General features: G+C 46.7%; 1 protein-coding gene across 5 annotated transcripts in view; it reads right to left on the reverse strand.

Annotated features, from left to right (window-relative positions):
- Positions 1-19,925, reverse strand: part of LOC136014606 (uncharacterized) — a 73,767-nt gene that overhangs the window by 35,378 nt on the left and 18,464 nt on the right. For 3 of the 5 annotated variants that reach the window (XM_065679450.1, XM_065679447.1, XM_065679446.1), the window contains exons 1-2: positions 18,296-18,828; positions 1,115-1,190 (exon numbers count right to left, since the gene is read on the reverse strand). In XM_065679450.1, coding sequence (XP_065535522.1) covers positions 1,115-1,190; positions 18,296-18,364 — 145 coding nt within the window. In that variant the 5' untranslated portion in view covers positions 18,365-18,828. Of the gene's footprint in view, positions 1-1,114; positions 1,191-15,810; positions 15,881-16,542; positions 16,735-18,295; positions 18,829-19,925 lie in introns of those variants that run through there. The other 2 variants (XM_065679449.1, XM_065679448.1) reach the window with 2 other exon arrangements.

Here is a 19,925-nt window from a genome sequence, read left to right on the forward strand (position 1 = left end):
AAGAGAAAAGAGAGTAGTTGCAAAGCATTTCTGTGTCCCATGCCCTGGGCCTGCCTTTTCCTGACCTGTGCTTTTTACCTTCTCCCAGGTAAACTGAGCTGTTTTCCTCCCTTTTCTTCCCCAGAAGACACCCACTCTGGCTGAATGCTTCCCTTTGGAAGTTTCCAGACTTCTGCTTAGACTAGACTGCTAGACATCCCCTCACAAACTGTCACTTGGAAGTCTAGTTGCAGAGCAAGAATGTGGATTTGCTGCCCACCTCATCTCCTGGATGAGGAACTTGCTTCCAACTAAAACCATTAAGTTCTAATGACCAGTTCTCAGGGCAAAGGAGGCAAGTAAGTTATATTATTCTAAGCATCATATCTGTGGCTCAAATAACAGAGATCTGGTTTCTGGGGGTGAAAGTCCTCTTTCTATTACAAGGCTTGTCATACAAGAAAGCCTGCCTTCAGCCATAAGCTGGGCACACTTTACCTGTTCTACTGAGCTCTTTCTATGTTAAGCATATGGGGCAGGGATTTTAATTTTGATAGGACATCTCCTGTGGGTCAGGAATTTTACTTCTGCCTTAGCATAAGAACCCACTTGAATTTGGCTAAACAACAATAAAACACAGGGTACACACAAATGGCAGAGACTTAGCACAGCTCAACAGATGCTCTAAGCTGCTTTCTACCAGATTCAGAAACAGCAGCAGAGCACGTGTCTATCCTCTGTCAATAGGGCTGCCTAATACCAACAGTACAGCAGGAACAGAGCAAGCTAAGTAGAAAATGAGCCCAGGGGAATGAGGTAAGTAAAGGTCAGAACTCAAGGAAAAGGAAACCTAGAACAAAGATGATGCAGGTGCACAAGAATGGAACAGAAGATGAATTTTTAGTCCCAGTTCTGCCACTGGCTCAGTTGTAAATCTTTGCTGCCCCATCTCTGCAGCACTGATGCTTTAACACATCTACCTCTGGTAAGAAAAGTGTGACTGCAGTTTCTGATAACACCAGCTTCTACCTGTGAGGTCCAAAAGACTACAGGGTGACTGATTCAATGTATTTGGTTGTGGTACACTGAGGACAGAGAAGGAGATACTTCCAAGAACATGAGCACATCCCTTTACCTCTGTCAATCTGAGCAAGTTCCTGGTTCTCTCCCTCAGAGTCATCGCTGTCCTCATCACTTTGGGGGTAGGAGATCTAGGGGGCAAAGAGAAATAAAAGGCTTCATCATGAACACTGAATATTGCCCTGCTGCTGCCCAAGCAGCTTCTCCCACCCTCCCACTCTCATATCCTGCAGGCATCACCCCACCTAACCGCACACACTCAGCCATACCACCTCCCTATTTACACATCCTCATCTCCCACCTCAAACTCCCATCATATCCTCTTTACTTGCACCAACACAGAACACACAACCCACTGCTATTTCCACCTTACTGCACCGCCAGCTCTTTCCCAAGCACAACGAACATGCCCTGCCCTGAGCTTGCTAGGCATGCAGCTTGTAACCATCATGGCCTACCACATCCACATCACGTGGACAACTGCATCTCCAAAACCCACCGCCGAAATAAAGACACATCCTGTCAACAGCGCTATCATCTTGCAAGGTACCCACAAATGGAAGTGGTATGTTAACTTCAGCCATCCTATGCATGTACCCACACTTCCCCCCGACAGCAGACACTATGCTGTCCCTGCCAGCACAGAATCTTACAGTCCCACTGGACACCTGTAAATGCTCTTAGAGTAATGATAATTCACATATTCTGTCTATCAGGAATTTTCAGGAACATTTGCTCTGGGTAATCCAATGGACTTCTCCAAACAACTTATTGTATACCCAAATACCCAATTAAAGTGTGTTCTAACACTGGACAAACTTGGTAGTTGCCTCTTGAGAAGGGTTGGGATATCTGAAACCAAGCTTTTGTAGGTCAGATAGATCCCATTGCTGCAGTCTCCTGTGTAGAGGAAACTCTACCTTAGCATGCGTCTCTGGCAGCGGCCAAAAGCAAGTAAGTCAAAGGAAAATGCAATACTTCAAAAGAAACCTTTATAGAGACAGTTCTGGAATAACATGATCACTACAAGAGCAGTTTCATCATTCCTTACAGCTTTTTATTCAGAGTAACAAGCATTCCCATCAGTCTGAGCCAAGTCTCACAGGCTACTCACCCACAACAGAACTCAGTGACAACAGGTTTCAAAAGGTTAAATGCTGTGTTTCCTTTTTAAAAAGGCCTGATGTGCTGTGCTTGACTTTTATAGATAAAGCAGCATGCAGCCATCACACTGATGGGGACCTGTTTTGCCTCCACCACTGTTCTAGGGAAGCATCCTTGGAGTGTTTCAGCCTCTCGGAGACCCAGAAGAGCAACTACACTTCACTAGGTGCCTACAAAAGACACATAACAGCTGGTGCAGAGAAACAGGAACAGGGGAGAAATTCTGACTGACACAGCTAGCAAGTCAACACATCTACTTTGTGATCGTCACAATATGACTGTGTTTGTAGATTCTGTTCCCCCCCCAAGCCTATTGCCACCTTTTTTCTCCTCCTTTTCTAAAGCTACCTTTTGCCCTTCTCTGTTTACATTGCTCTTTAAGAAATCAGAACTATTTTCCTTCCTAGCTAGTCTTCAAACTACTTTCCCAACTGTTAAATGATGAATGAATGGTGAAAGTGGCACAGCTTTACCCCCATTGCTGATATTCCTGAAGTAAACGCAGGGCGTTGTTTTTCCCACTGCAGCCACAGTTTTCTTGTATGCGTTCACACGCACGTGTCATTTAAGAAAGGCAGCTGGCACTGAGGAACACTGCCAAGTTAACAGACCTCTGCTTGTCCCCAGAACAGGTATAATACCTTGTTTGTGCCACAGCAGTTCATAGAGGGGACAGCTGACACTGAGGTGCCATTGTGCTAGCTGCTGTACAGACAGACAGCAGGGTCCTGTCTTCCTTACAAAAGCCAAGGCTCCAATTCTAACCCGAGAGGTACTGACCTTGCTCTGTGGCTCATTCCTACATAAAACCCTTTCATTTGGATGTGGCAGGGCTTTCAGTGAAGTTTAACAGCTCTGCCTGGGAAACCTATCAGCCATTTTTTTGTACCATGTAAATGTCAATACATGGCATGGCCCTGCTTCAAAAAAGAGGCAATGACATCTAGCACATGCAGGTCAGAGAGCTACGGCACAACATCACTGGCTTGAGATGCTTGACATAGGAGTTGGATTTGAGTCAATGATTGACACTTTGAAGGTCTTGGTGTCTATTGGTCCTGGGCTTCCAAAATACTCACTCTTCCCTGTAGAAGTGCAATCTTGCTGGCCTATTGTCTCATAGGGATAACTCCCCTCTGTTAAGTGTTCACCAGTCCCACAGGCAGCCTAACACTAATCCCCCGTGAGTTGCCTCGACCGCTTCTCTGGAGGCTTTGTTCAGAGCACCTGTGAGAGAAATCTCTTTCAAACAAGAACATACTGGGTCTGTGGATTTGGTCTCATAGTAGATCCCAAAGAAATGTAAGTGGTGGGACAACATGAAAGGCTTCATGGAGAAAAGGGGATCCTACAGACTTGCATCCTGACACTAGTCACGGAAATGTAAGCTCCAGCTCTTTAACCAGCTACAGTTTTTACAAGTAACATATCAAGTGCTTTTCAGAATGAAGACAATCAGAGACACCTATGGAGTCACTCTTCCCGACACCTACCTTTTGGAAGAATATACCAGTAGCCCATTTCTCTACACAGCCAGACTTGTGTTCTCCCATTATTCCCACTGGTGTCATCATACCCTTGTTCTAGACCATACCCTTGTTCTAGACCATACCCTCAAAAATTAGAGTATTTCCATGATGTACATCACAGGCTAACCATAAAAAGTGTTAAAACCCAGCAATTGTGCATTTTGTGCATGACAGATGCTAAGTCTCAGAAGTCACATTGCCTCTTATGTCCCATGATCTGTACTGGCTTTCAGGCTGCCTCGCATCTCTTATTGTGTGTGTGTTACATGCAAATACCCTCCTCCTCCGTCTTTGCATCTTCCAATCAGAAACATCACCATTTTCTTCCCATTTGTCATTTAGCAAGGTCTTCTGTTTTAGTATTGTTACATTCTATTAGTAAACCCTCCCACAAATTACATGCTAGCTGTGGGAACTGAAGTCTCCCAAGCTCCTGTGTATGAGACCCTAACTCCCATGCTCCCTAACAGAGAGCCATCACTCATGGCAGACTAACTCATCGCTCATGAATCTTGCAGAGTTGCTATTTTACACATGAAACTCCTTGCCATAATACACCACACGGATGAAGACTAATGGAAGTTGAAAAAAGAAAGATTTTCTCTCTGCATGGATAACAAGAATTCCTAGAAATGATAAAGATATAAGGACTCAAAGACTAATGCTTCAACTACTTGGAAATTAATGCTCTCTCCCTTGACTTTTCCAAGGCTTTCACACTTTTCTCTTTTCAAAAGCATTGCACTAAACACAGCAGGACTGTGTTCAGGTCTCCAGCCTCCCTTGCATAGTCCCTGTCTTATATTAGCCACAGCTTTACTTTCATCCAAGGAAGCACAGCCTTGTTTTCCTCACAAACTCAGAATTGTGGCACTGCTACAGCAGAAAACTCGATCTCCTCCTACCAGGTCACGGCTTCAGTCACAGCACACAAGTCTTAGAACTGTTTGTATTGAAAAGACACCTCTTGTTATCATCTCATCCAAGTCCCTGATCAACTAGAATAGGTTGCCCAGGACCGTGCCCAGTACACTCTGTACCTTAACACACAAAATTGAAAAGAAGAATCTCTCCAGTTCACAGAGATCTGTGAATGTCTAAAAGCCATGGCAAAAAAAAAAAAGCCAGAAAAAGGACAGGTGCCCATCCATCCTCCAGGCTTTCTTCAGGAAATGCATCAGATCCAAAGGTCAAAGGCAGCGGCCTCCTGTTGATGAGGTTCTCAATCTTACACCTGAGTTCTTCAGCTCCAGCACCAGACATGCCTTCTGCCAGGCTAAGGACTACTGTGACAAATGGAAACATGGACAAATTTCCTTACAGATTTGATTTTGTAGTCTCCAGCAAGGAAAGATGGGCTTGTACAGAATAACCACATGGCATTTAAGAGGAACTAAGCGTCAAGCTTATAACTTTGAGGGACATTTAACATAAAAGAAATTAGCAGATACAAGAAAAAGCTAGAGACAGAGAAACATCTCTTTCTCACCACACTGCTGTTTTTCAACTGAGTAATGATAAGTAGCTGCAGCCAGAATTGTCCAGGTCCTAAAGAGTCCCATCACCCTTGAAGTCTGAAGTCCCAAAATACACCAGACAACAACACACACACCCCACCCCCCCGGGTAAATTGGAGTCCCTCCTGGCTTTGCTTACAGAAAAAAAATTAACCTGCTATCACAGGATCAAAAGTAACTGCATTAAGAATCATCTGGGCGCTTACAAAAGAGAAGGGAATCTCACAGGCAGAATAAATCTCGCCCAACAGACTTCACTTAATGTCTGTATTGTCCTAAAACCATAAACACCAACAATGTGGTTTGGTGCAGTGGAGGGCGTTTGCCTAAGGAGCAGATAAGACAAAGATACAATTGACCACAGGCAACCCCTCATTCCCAGTTTGAATCAAGAATACACATAGGCTGGAGGGCATGTTCCCAATCTCCCTCTGGGAGGGAGAGAATTTACCTCCAGCCAGGTGGCTTCCCCAGCAGAGGTGAATATTACCTGTGCTGCCACATACAAGGCTGTGTGACACAAGCTCATTCACTTCAGCCCTGCTACTCCAGGGAGTCTCTGCAACTGAATAAAGCCCCTTCCAAGAGCTCTGCAAAGAGACTTTGGTGAGTTGGTCCCACTCACTGGGTCCTGGCACAAAAGCACAAAGGGATGATGAGCTTACCAATGACTACTGGTATCTCTGCTGTGGGGAGCCAATTTCCATTTCTTCAGATTAGAGAAATGAAACCAGTGATCACTTACATCGTCCCTGCCACACAGCCTTCGGAACAGCTGCTAGAGACATGGGCATCCTAAAGCACAGGGCTCTGCTCCTGGCTCTTCTCCATCCCCACTGCTTTGGCTTTAGTAAAAGCATTTACTAGATTTCCCTTGTGTTATTTTTCCAGGTCAACAATCACTGCAGTTGCTATGGGACACTGCCTCATCTTCAACAAGGGAGGTGCCAGCCTCCCAAGTATAAGAAACATTCAGTTAAACAAGTGAGAAACAGGAGTGATGAGACATCGAAAGGCAGTTTTGAGCCATGGAACAACATGAGGAAGAAGGAAAGAATGAGTCAAACAGACCTCCAAATTAACATCTAATTCCTCTCACAAGTTCTTCTTTAACTTCTATTTTAGAGATATTACAGGGACAATTTATGTTAGTAAAACAAGCTGTAATGCCTGCTCTTTCCTCAAGAACAGTTAGAGATTTAGTTCGGTCTTCAAATATCCGTGAGATATGACTACCCAGACCAGATATGGGTTTTACATCTGGGGTCCTTCAACAGCTAAACTTCCAGCCAGAACAGTCTTTGGAAATGCTTTCTAAAGTCTTTCTTTCCATTGTTACTATTATTTTCCTTTTTAATTTTCATAGCAGCTCTGCCTTCCAACACCTTTCCCCATTTCCTTGCAAATGGCTACAGTTCAAACCCCCGGTTCATAACCTGTCCTGCTTGATAGAGCAGCTGTCTGGATGAGTCCTGAAAGCAGAACAAGCCAGTGGGACACAGCACCCCAAGGTCCTCGTTTTCCAGGCTTGCTCCATGCTGAAAACAGCAAAATTCATGTTTTTGTCGGAATGCTGCACGTTTAGTCAGACACATCAGCTTCTGCATGGGCCCAGAGTCTGCTTAACCATCAGTGGTCTCAGATTTGAGAAGCAGAGGGTCACTCCAGGTAGCAGAGCCCACAATGTGTTAACAATGTAAATGTCATTTCTGTTGAATGCTTGCCTTACACAAACACAGGCAAACATGGGGAGTGGCAACAATCAGGGTGCAAGTGGTGGGAGTCATTAAGCAGAGAACACAGAAACTGAGCCTCTGTTCTGAGGAACAATTGCTGAACTTGATTTCCAGAAGCACAGGTTTCAGTTGGATTACCTAGACCTTGAGAGGAAAGCACTATGCTTGCACACAACAGTGAGGACATGCGCGATGGGCTGGCGGAGGTGCATGTGTGATCCTCTTACTGTTTTAAATCCTCTTCGTCATGCTTCTGCAATTCCACGAACAAACGGGTGTTCTGAGCGTAGTTTGCATGGCAAGATTATGTTTAGCTACTGTCTACAGCTCCTGCAAAGAAGTGATAACTGTGGCCAAACCTGACTAGAAGTACAGAGGCAACAAGGGCACTGGCTTAGGCTTGGGAATCCTCACTTGCAAGTGGAGTGCAGAAGAAGACTCAATGCAAAGGCAACTGCAGCGGGGCTCGCTCCAGCGCTGTGAAACAGGCCAAACCCACAGAGCAAGCGGGGCTTCTTGCACTCTCTCATCTGCCCCATATCAGTTCTTCTGCATCAGACCTCCTCTTCTAGACCTCCCCTTGCTCTTCCCAGGGCAAAGCTGAGGTGAGACTAAAGATGAACACACAAAGGGCTTCCACAAAGTAAAAAATAATAAATTAAAGCACACACACAAACCCAAACAACCAGCAAGTCCCAATGCTTCAACATCACTCCAGAGCAGTATGGTATACAGCACCAATAATCCTCTGGTGCATGAACATGTGGACTACAGAGTCAACCAGAAACAACCGACATTTGATGTTCTCTGATCCCAGGGAACTGAATGCAGCTGATGCTTACAGCCAACACTTCTATATCCACCCTGGCTCTGTTCTCAAAAGCTCTGGGCAAATACTGTTAGAAGAGCAAAACCAAAATCATCCTTTTTAATTCCACTCAAGATAAACATCCAAAAGACAGTGTTTGCAAAGAGACTAGAACAGACTTGGTTCTACACAGCAGAGATTCTCGGAACAGTAACATTCACCTGTTAACTTACTCATCCTATGCAGGGAGATAGCATTTAACATACATTCAGAAAGGAATTAGCAAGAAAAACAGTGTAAAATGTTGGGAAGCACCCATCGGAAAGAAGCAGTGACCTACAAAACAGTTGTGCTGCAAAGAGATCCCTTTGCAAAGGAGGTCAACTGTTCTGACAGCTCACAGCATGGAGCCCTGGCATTCCCCTGGCTCGAAGTGCGTTACTCAGCAGTGTTGACACCACAAAGCACAGCAGTCCAGAAAGACAAGAAGGAGCCTGAAGGATTAAAGACCTTCATTATGGGGCCTCATCCAACCTGCATTAAGATACAGCAGCTTAGCTCCATCTGTAATTTATAGCCCATTTGCTGCTGAACCTCAGCTCCAAACACAGTCAGATTAAAAGCAGCACTATTTGTCACAGGCTGACAACCCTCGCAAACATAAGGGGAAGACAGTACAAGGGACACCTAGAACTGGACAGGCACCTATAGCATAGCTAATTTTATCTGTAACGCACGTTCTGAGAGGGGAGAATGGGAGATGGATGCTCACCAGTGGCAACCATTCCTGCTTTGGCCATAGGGATTTAAATACACACCCTCCCCACTGGCATAACTCAGTTATTACACTGCTGTGATGAGAAGTGATGCCTTCGCACAGACCAGCTTCTCTGATGGTTCACAGCAAGATCCCAGCACTGCATGGGTCCCCTCCACCAGGGTGGTAGAGCTGGCAACAGCTGCCATAAACAGCACATCTGGTAATGGTTGTTCCATTCCCTTCTCAAATGGCCCAGAAAGGGCAACTGCCATTGCCCCGAGATACCTCATTAGCTGAGGAGAAGCTGTCGGTGTTGGGAGACCTCACTCAACACTCACCTCTGCTCAGCCACAGAGAACTACATTAGCCAGATTTGCAAACACAAGGAACAATGCCTTACAGTCAGGCTGGAAAATGCATTTGGAGCACATGAGACATTTCAGGCTTCTCCTCCTCTAAAAATCACACATTAACCCTTCTGAGTACAAGCAGACATGAGCTGTTTCATCTCTATGGATTGACACCAAACTTGCACTTTAGCATGGAGCAAGGCAGTAATGCAGGATAACCCATCAAGAGCAGATCTTTGAATCATCCCATCAAGCATCTTTTAAAGTAAGAGAACTATATAAGAGCTTGCAGTAGCTCTTGCAGCACCAAATCCTCTCTCTGTGGGATTCCAAGTGGTTCGTAGTTAGGAGAGTCCGGCCAAAGTGGTGGTGTCTTCATCCTGCACGTGAGGGATGGGCTAGAGATGAGTGACACAAAGAAAGAATTTGAATGTTTACTGTCTCCTCCATGAAATTAAATTAGCAAAGAGGTAGGGCCTAAACAAACAGTGGTGATCCTTCAGCAACACGTAGTTAATGGTGTGATATGTTTTGCCACAAGATGCTCTGGATGCAAACATTTGGTGGGGGGAAGTAGACAGGTTTAAGTAAAAGAAGTTCATTGAGCTACTAATACACAGACAGCAGCTCTTCCTGAGAAGTCCCACAGACCAAAATATGTGCTGTTCTCGTGGTCTCCCCTAGGTGCCCACTTCTGGTGCCTGCAGGAGATAGAATACCAAGGGAAACAGACTGTATGGGTTTACGACAGAATGAATGCTCTCAAGCCCCATTCATGCAAGCAGGCCACGCAGCACATACATCTACTTGCAATGTCACAACAAGGGAATGAACGCAAAACCCAACAGTGTTCTTGCAGATCAACTCACCAGCTTGAGCCCGTGCCCAAGCACCACGAAAATCAACACCCCAATGTACCATTTCAGGAACATGAAAGGAAAAGTTGCATTGCAGAATACCACTGAGGGGTTTCCCAAGAATGACTTGTTCTGTCCAAGCCAGGATAAAGGGTTTCTATGAACAAAAATATATACACGGAAGCTGCTGATTTTTTAAGCCTCTAGATGATTTCACTGCACATGCTCCACACCAAATAGCACTGCTCTCCCCTGTTAAAGGGCCTTTGGCCAAAGAACTTTTATTTCTTTGGAATAACCAAGTCCTAAGAATAGAAATTAAAAAAAGGAACCCCCACACAAACCAGTCTGGCTGCAGACAACTGTCTGGAACAACCACTTGGCTTGTGCGTAGCAACTGGGTGACAGGATATGGAAGGATTATTTTGTATTTTCCCAGCTTACATCCACAGACACACTCTCAGCACACTGGAGGATGGATCTAGACGCCTGTCTGGCACCTTTCCGCAAGATGGGAAATTCCCTCTTCGACCAAAGAAAAGTTTCTTCTCATCTTATGCCCATATAGAGCTTGGCAGATTGTGGCCTCTGATGCCAAGAAGGACATCAGTTAAAAAATAGCCTGCACCATGGAAACAATGTGAGCCCAATAGGAAGGAGAAAAATAAGACAGATTTGTGGACAAAATGAGTGTGAGGGGATGGGATCTGTATGCCATCAGCAACTTGTATTCTGTGATCAGCTTGCAATCAGTGGCTGAAAACCAGGGATGTAGCCTGGTCAATCAATCAGCTAACCAAGACCAGTCAATAGTTTGCTCCCTAGAAGTGTCAGAAACCAAGGTCTGCCTACTCTCATTGTGGACATTAATGAATATTAAGGTATTTGGGAGTACTTCATGCAGGCATCTCCTGTCCTTTCAGAAACTCAAACTCAGATAAGGACCTGCCTTGCAGTCAGGCAACAAACCTCAGGTCAACCCATCCCTGAAATAGTACACATGACTAATAAAGACCTCCTTAGGCTACCTAGGCTTAGGCACTAGTTGCCTCTTTTCCTCAGAAGGCACTTCTAGTTGTGAACTCTTAGGTCTTCTCATATGGGCTGATGCTGGAACAAGGGCCAAAAGCTGATCCCAGGCAAAGCTGTAAAGGGCTTTCCTTAGGTGAGTTTGCTGGCTACAACGACCAACCCACCCATGTTGTCATGCCAGTCCCACACAAGGCAGCTCATCTCAGGAAGCCAATCCATAGCCTCACAGTCTATCATGCTTGAGGGACACCTCCCCAGGTTTCACCACATCTAGCTGACAGCCCTCATTTAGAAGGTGCGTGCCAGTGGGACACAAGCACTGACTTCTGTTCCCAGCACCACAGCTCAAACCTTGGCAAGCTGAAAGGGCTCTGCAGCAGGACTTCATCTCTACAGTGAGCCTGGATGGTGAGCCAAGAGTGCTGGGGGAGGAGAGGGTTGAAAACAAAGACTGCCTACACCAGCTGCTTGCAAGGCTGATAGTCACATAACCTTACTTAGGCTCTTAGCTGCTGCCATGCTAACCCACAACAACTAAGGAAGACCCAGGATCTGGATTACTGTATGTGCAGCTATGTGACAGCTTTGATGTAAACCTTCCAAGCAAAATACTTTCCTACATCCAGCTCCACCAGGAAGCTTTCCTAAGTGTCCACAGTATTTCACACTCCATAAAGGCTAGACTAGAGAGGCAACCAGGTGAGCTCTTCACATGATGTAGTTTGTTGCAGCATTCCCATTCTGCTAGGGCTGTCTCAGAGAAAACAGCAGACATTCACCTGGCCAAGGACTTGGTATACTGCAGTAACTAAAGAGGAGGCAGAGAGACTTCTTACCATGCAAGATCGACTCCCACTGACTCAGCCAGCTCCTGAGATGCTCCAGCCTCAAAATGCCTGTCCTATAACAACGATTCATAATGCTGTATGTATTGAGGTACATGTGGAGGCCGGGTCGTTGTTCAAGCAGACCAGTCCATGGCAGGGATAATGAGTCCAAAAAGCAAGAACACAGCAAGAGAGGGGAGAAATGCCCAGAGGCACCCAGTTGGTCTGGAAGAAGCCTTTTTTGAACTGTGCTTCACCTGTGTGCCATGTTCCCACAGCTTGGGCAGGCCTGTGTCCAGAGTAGGATGCAGACAGCTCTGCAAGGTCACACTGGGCCATATGTCCTTTACACTGACTTTTAGGCCTGGGTCAGAGCAGAGTTTGCACCACACAGGGAATGCTTTCTGTGCAGATAAAGGTCAGGACTAATTGGCTTTTCTCTAAATCCTTGCCTGGGTGTTCATGCTGAGTAGTTGTGGGTGGTACTGGTGCTTTTCAAAAACAGCTTAGCTGGCTTACTCTGCTGGTCAACGATGGCAAGAGGACAAACAGGCTCTGCCCACAACCACATACAACAGTTACTGCAGAGAAAACAGCCCTGAGTGCACAGATACCTGTGATGCTGGTTGCTAGGAGGAGTTGGGTCACCAGGCAACCCGAATCCCACTGAACGGGAGAACAGGGGCTACAGATAAATGCATGGGGGTAGGAGAGGTTGGCACTGCCTACGCTGCGGGTGGTAGTGTATTTCTCACTGAAAAGGGAATACAGCCCCTGATTCCCATTCTGAGGCATCCCAACAACACTTCTGTAGCCCCAGCATGCTTGAGAAACAGCCGGAGGAGCTGGCCAGACTGGCCCTGCTACCCACCACTCCTCAGAGATGTCCTCAGTGGATGCAAGCCTTGCCTTTTACTTTAAAAAAGGTGAACTCACTGTTCTGCAAGACAGAATTAAAGTAAGTTATGACCTGCGTCTGCTTTCTATTTTTGCTTGAGCTATAAGCTGCTTTCCTGCTCAGGAAAACTTCTAGCATCCCAAATAGTGCAACATAAATTCAGGAGTTATAAGACAGTGCATGACAGCAGGAAATTAAGCACAAAGTCCAGCAAAGCAAAATGGATTTATCTGTTTAACTTCACGCAAAAGTTCAATACACAGTATTACCTTTTCAGAATTCATTTTGCGTTCAAGTAAAAATCAAGAATTTAGAAATACAAGAAAAACTAATGATATTTCTTCATTACACTGGTGAGTAGGTTGTTCTTCTTTTAATTTAGCCCATATTTTCCTATCAGTCAGAGAGGAGGCAGCTGAGGGGATGTCCACTGAACTATCCCAACATCAGTGAACTGCCCATTATGCTGTATTTGCAATACCTGCAATTTGTCTAAAGTCCAGCTCTCTGGAATTAAGTCATTACAGGAGTTTATCAGCACTGGATGTCAGCACAGGAGAGATGACAGCCCTTAAAGATTTAGACATTAGATGTCAAGTAGAAAGATTTGCAAACCTATTATTTTACAATGCCTCAGGCATAAATCTCAAAAACTCAAGGTTTCTGAATGGCTGGGATTGCCTGTTCTATCCTTTCCCTTGGCTAAGTGTCTACCACAGCATTTCTAATCCTTTAACATAATTCTAGTCAAAAATACCACAAGCCTAACTTTAGGCATATTCACAGATACTCCAATAGCCAAAACTGTACTTACACACATTTATGCAAGTGCTTGGGTCCCTCCTGAGTGAGAGCAAGATAAACCAGAAGGATCTAAGGTTACCAGGTGCTAATAGGAGGAAAAGCAAAGCTGGAGGAATGAACCTGCTTGGTGAGATGTGCTGAAAAACCCGTGAAGGAGACAAAACCTTCATACACCACAGGAGACAGACAAAGGTACATTTTCACTGCGCCAGGCTGTCTTCAGCAAGCCTGAAGAGCAGAGGCTAGCTGAGCACGTGACAAGCAATCAGCCCAAAGAAAGAAGGAAATTAATCTGTCCTCATTCATACAAAGCATGAGCCCTTACACAGATCTTTGAAAGCACACCCACTGTGCACCAATAATAATGACTCTACTTCACTCTTCTTTTGGTCTGAGGAGACAAAAACTTGAATCACGCACTCCTGGCTCTGCAGAATAACCAGCTGCCATCAGGACAGTGGCTCAAGTCACTGCCTGCAAGCCTGAGGTTCACTTTGCACAGCCAAACGAACCCCTTCATATAGGAAGGATCAGGATTATTCCCAGGCTGGCCACACTGGAGTCTCACAGCTGATTCCACACACAGGTGCCAGTAGAAAATAACCAACATGATTTGCTGGTCCCCAGTGCTGTGCACGCACACACGGGAGCTGCAAGGGCACGTGAAGAGAGCCGATACAGTGGCTTTGTTAGTGCCTCATCCACAGTTCCCTGGTGGAACGGACACCCATGTTCCATGTCACCCACAGTTCCCATGTCACCTGAACAGACTCACCTATGACTTCATTTCATTGATGAACATTAATGAAATGACAAACATGTCTGTCTTACCTCTGCCAAGGACAAAAAGGAACATGCCAAGCACATAAGGAATTTAACAACTTTTTTGGATTAGAACATCAATTGTATCACCTCCAAAGCTGTCTGTGTCGACAGCAAAGTTGGAATGGACTTGCCACCCTTAAAGTGCTCAGTTTCCTTCAGCTGCATGTTCCAGCCAGCTACTTTTTTAACACCCCACAATCCAAGTACTTCATTCTGATAACACCTAGGGCCACAAATTAAGGGCTTAGTTTGACTGGCAATGCACAGACTTGTTCCAATGAGATGCTCCCTACACTTCAGCTATTACGCAAATGTGCAAGGGCACAAGAGTTGAAGAGGGATTTGGAAGAAATACATTTGTGTGAGAAAACCCTAACCCAAGGTGCAGGGATTAATAAGACATTTCATTAGTAGAAAGCTTACTGTGTCAGTGGAGAATACTCCTAAGGACTCGGTACTCAACAGCAATACACTCTGAGCAAGTTTGCTGACTACATCAAGCTGTGTATTGCGGTCAACACAGAGCCACACAGAGGGACCTGGACAGGCCTGGCAGGAGAGGAGGGCCAGTGCAAACCTAATGAAGTTCAACAAGGCCAAGTACAAGATCCTGCATCCCAGCTGGGACAATGCCAAGCACAAAGGCTGGGAGGAGAATGTATTGAGAGCAGCCCTGAGGAGAAGGACCTGGGGGTGTTGGTCAATAAGAAAATTAATATGAGCCGGCTTCTGTGTGTGCTCACAGCCCAGAAACCAACTCTGTCCTGGGATGCATCAAGAGGAGTGTGATCAGCAGGTCAAGGGAGGTGATTCTCCCCCTGTACTTCACTCCTGTGAGACCTCACCTGCAGTATTGTGTTCAGCTCTGGGGGAAACAACACGAGGGATGTGGACCTGCTCGAGCAAGTGCAGCGGAGGCCACAAAGAAGATCAGATGGATGGAGCACCTCTCCTGTGGAAGCAGGTTGAGAGAGTTGGGGTTGTTCAGCCTGGAGAAGAGAAGGCTCTGGGGAGACCTTAGAGCAGCTTCCAGCAGCTAAAGGGGCCTACAAGACATCTGGAAAGGGACTTTCTACAAGGTCTTGTACAGATAGGACAAGGGGCAATGGCTTTAAACTGACAGAGGGGAGATTTAGATATTAGGAAGTTCTTCCCTGTGAGAGTGGAAAGACACTGGCACAGGTTGCCACAAGAAGCTGTGGCTGCTCCATCTCTGGCAGTGCCCAAGGCCACGCTGGACAGCAGCCTGGTCTAGTGGAAGGTGTCACTGCCCATGGTAGGGGCTTGGAACTAGATGGGCTTTAAGGTCCCTTCTAACTCAAACCATTCTATGACAACCATGCTTCAGCCACAGCAGCTGAAGGACTCTAAGCCAATTGGCTGGACTATGAACCATAACAGCTCAGGAGCAGACATGCTGCCACTTACAGTGGAACAGGTGCCCAGTGGGGAGGCAGGAAGGTCAGCAAGACCTGACTTCCAAGCGTTCAGATTAGAACCCTAACTAACACCCTTCCAGCCCAACCACCCCTACCACAAACTGATGGCAGCACTAACCCAACAGCAGGTGAAACACTGGTCTGTCAATCCCTCCCTTCCCATTATGGTGACTTCTGGTGAAAGGGCAATAAAAGAGACACTAACCTCAGCAACACCAGTCATCTTGAGTCAAAGCACTCTGAGCAGTGTTAGCTGTCAGCTGCCTAAAGGCCAACTTCAATAGGGAACAAAAAGAAGAAAAGTTCATTATATCAACACCCAAAGCTTGTGTATTTCCTTGATTCACTTACAGGAGGCAATGGCAGCCTCTCAGCTTCTCCAAGGAGGGGAAGACTAGGAAGACCAATCACAGCAACATTAAACCTGTTCAGCACACATGGTACCAAAGCGAGGCCCTTAGACTGGGCAGAAATTCCATCCTGAAAAGATTTCCAAAGCTTGGCTGACAATCCAAGGTTGGTCAAATCTCCCAAGCTTACAAGAATGAGTTGACAGTTTATCCAAGGACAGTCTCCTGGGACTTTGCCTAATGGTAATACTGTTGCAAGCTGGAAACAAAACAACAGCTTGCTTTTCCTTGAATTCGGGAACTTCCAACAAAGGTCATAAAGTAGAAAAGCAAATGGGTAATGAAGGAGAAGAGCAGTTAAGCACGCTGTTTTTAAAGCTCTGGAAGCTCTTGGTTTGGGTGGTGGATGCAGAGCAGTTTTTATTCTACCCAAATTAGATGCTCATTCTCCACTTACACTACTATAGACCTGATTTTATGCTCACACCTAACTAACTTTTCACTAGGTTTCAAGACAGCAAACTGAAGCTTTTAAATAATGCACATAACACGTGCCAGACAATATATAAAGCTGTAGAGACACAGACCAGCATGAGGAAGTTGAGAAGGCAGAAGTTGGGTCCATGCCTGGCAGCCTCATGTCATCTGAGGGCAAGAGAGGGAGATGGTCCAGGACACTTGGCCTTGTCAGAGGGTCCATGCAGTGAGCCATGGGAAGCTCCCACACCACTTGCTGCTTGTGACACCGACCCACTGTCCACACCTGCAAGGAGATCTGGCCCAATGCCTAAGATAGAGCACTGCATGGTGTTAATGTTAAGGAATTATAGATGCTGACACAAGGCTCCACCAAGACCAAGCAGCTGCACAAGATCCCCAAAGGCCCACAAAACACACATAAACCCAGAGTTTGAAAGTCTGGCTTTCTGCCCATACACATGTATACCAGCCATTGTACCACTCTCATGCTCTGTGCATCAGCCTTGCAAGAACCAGTGCAAGATTACACCTCTCTTCTCGACTGAGCCAGCAAAAATGCAGACAACCTGTTTGCAGCACAAACCCCCCACACCAGTATGGACAAAATGGCTGCAGATACCCACTCCTGCAGCCTCCAAGCATCCTTAGGGCTGTATATACCCCCAGAGCTCTTTCCAAAGATTCTCCTGGTTTCTCAACCTAAGGTTCCAAGAGACAAACAAGGCCCTGAAACACAGTGTTCAAGAGAAATCCCCCCCAGTCTCTGCAGAGATTCACTGCACTAAATAGGTCCACAGCCTAAAGCATTGACTTTATTTCTAAAAATAAAGTCTAATCCTGCCTCCAAGAACCATAGAATGTGCAATCCCCAAAGGAAGAAGTTCACGGACGCAGCAAACTTTGAGGAAGCATCAGCACTGTTTCTAACCAAGTTACCATCAGCCAGTCCAGTGAGTGCGCAGAAGTGCAGCCACACAGCAAGCCGCCCTGTGCAACACATACAAAAGACCACTAGAGCCTGGTATAGGAATCCCCAGCCCCCAACTCACGCAACGAGGGCTGCTACTTTTCCCAGATCCCTTCTTTGATTTGTGGCCAGACACTACACTTCCCACAGTACTGATGCCAACCCAGCGCAGCTCTGCTGATTACAGGGGGTATCCCTGAGTTCACAACGCTTCTGCCAAGTCAGGATCTGGTATTTTTTTGTAACTCACTCCTCATGACTCCATTTTATCCCATTGCATATGGCTCAAAAATTCCTCCTTGCATTTGGCAGGAAAGGCTTCGATATTCCTTATCCTGAATTTGTGATCCTCATTTTTCTTTCGAGCACTAAGAAAGGATGTAAGCAGAGTGTGGAAAGCCAGGGGTCAGTGCAGTGAGCCAGCCTGTAAACTCCAGCTCAGAATCTGTCCTTTAGGACCAGAGGAGAGAAATGCAAATAATGAGCCAAAAGGCATTTTAGGCAAACCATGTTTGCATAGTACCTGGCACAGTGGGGCTCTAGCCTGGCAAGGGCTGGGAGGTTGCACACATACAAAGGTAACTAGACAGACAGACAAATGCCTATGTAGTTAAACATGAACCCTGTTAAAAGTAAATACTTCTAAAGGACAAATACATCTACCTTTATCCACCTTTCTGTATTACCTATTGGATTGTGCAGAATAACCCTCAGAGCAAAGAAGCACGACTTCAGTATGTGGAACACAGCCTAGGCCAGCTCAATTAAGCACACTGGCTGAGAGGAAACTGGCCTGGCATAATAAACACTGCAAGTTACTAGCTTCCCAAAGCCCAGTTATTAGTTACCTGAAGGGTACAAAAAACAACAGTGACAAAACGGGCTGTTCTTACCTTTAGCTGAAAAGGTTGAATTTCGTTCAAACTCTGGTTCCTGAGCTTTTTGGTGAGGATTTTGAGCATGGTACAAATCCGAGGAGTCAAGAAAGGGTTAAGTATACGCGCACGCCTCTTACATCTGCCGAGCCGCCGCTGCTGCGCTCGGAGGAGCTCTGCAGAGCTCGCATCCAGCACCCCAGGTACACGGCGGCGGGGTGAGGCTCGGGACAGCCCGTTCCAGCTGTGCCCCTCTCTCTTCCGCACCGCACTCTGTCCTACAGCCCTCGGCGGTGGGAGGGAGAGGGAACCCCTTCTCAAAGCCTACAAATACACACCAAACTTCCTTCGCTTTTAGCCCCCTCCCCGGCTACGCTTCATAAAGGAGGGAGGTGCAGCGTGCTAAAGGGGACAGGCGGCATGGGGCGCAGCGCCTACTGCGGGCCGAGGCCCCGGGCTCCGCTCGCCCCAGGCGGGTCCCGCACCGCCCCGCACCGGCACCGCATCGCACCCCACTACCCCCGGGCGCCGCGCGCCCCCGCGCCCGCACCGCGACGCGCAACTTGTAACAAACGGCGCGGCAGCCGCGGAGCCCATTGGCAGCACGGGCAGGGACGGGGCGGGGCCTCCGCTTAAAGGGACCCCGCCGGCGTCACCGAGGTGGAGCTGGGGTAGGTCCTTAGGGGCGATGTAACGAGATAGGGAAAGAGCACCCATGGAATGCTGACTGCAGGATGGAGAGCGTCTTCCTGCAAGGAAAGGCCTCGGTTCGGCTCCAGTTGGCAAAGTAACTTTTCTTAAAGGCATACAGCCAGAAAACAGCTCTGCTCTTCAGACAGTGCCTTCCTAGAGGTGCCTGCAGTACCTCATCTGTTAAACCACACTGGCCCTGTAAATTCTGTATTCACACTGTGAATTGATTTCCTCCAGTTCACACCAAATTGAAATCACCATCCAGACTTATGTCTCTAAGCCACCATACACTATTCTAGGTACTTCTGGTTTCCTCATTGCAGGAATACAGAAAACCAGGGACAGCTCACATGAGCAGATCACTAGCTGAGCATCCTGCCGCCGACGGGGTAGAGTAAAACGCCAGGTGAAAGCAGAAATCCTCCCTGTAGATATGCAATAGTATACCTAATGTTAGGTAAGAACTACTCCTGATCCCTAACTGGTAATCACGGTATATCCCTAAGCCCAACATCTGAGAATCTCTTATTACAATGTTCTTACCCCAGTGGATGTCACTGTCTATAAAATCTCACCCATAAACCATCACAAACCATCACTTGCTGTGGCTGCTTTCCCATATCTGAGCTCTCCAGGTTCAAGCAATGGGACAGGCACACGTCAGGGCCCAGTTTTTTGTCTCAGGGCAGATGAAGCTGAAAAAGCTCCCTGGAACAGAGAAGAGCAGAACCTGCCATCGCTCTTGCATCACCTCACAGCCCTGTACACAAACTGTTACTGCCCCACTAAGGCACAGAGCAGCAGTGTGGTGCTCAGCTGCCTGACCTGCTCTGGGGCCAGTGCTGCTCAAGACAAGCAGCAAAAGCACGTGCCCATGGGGCACTTGTGATGTGAGAGAGACTACAACTGTAATTCCTTGTGTTAACTCTGCTCCTCCCACCTTTACCTGCATGTG

The sequence above is a fragment of the Lathamus discolor genome, chromosome 5, assembly GCF_037157495.1.
Source record: "Lathamus discolor isolate bLatDis1 chromosome 5, bLatDis1.hap1, whole genome shotgun sequence".
Taxonomy (NCBI): Eukaryota; Metazoa; Chordata; class Aves; order Psittaciformes; family Psittacidae; genus Lathamus; species Lathamus discolor.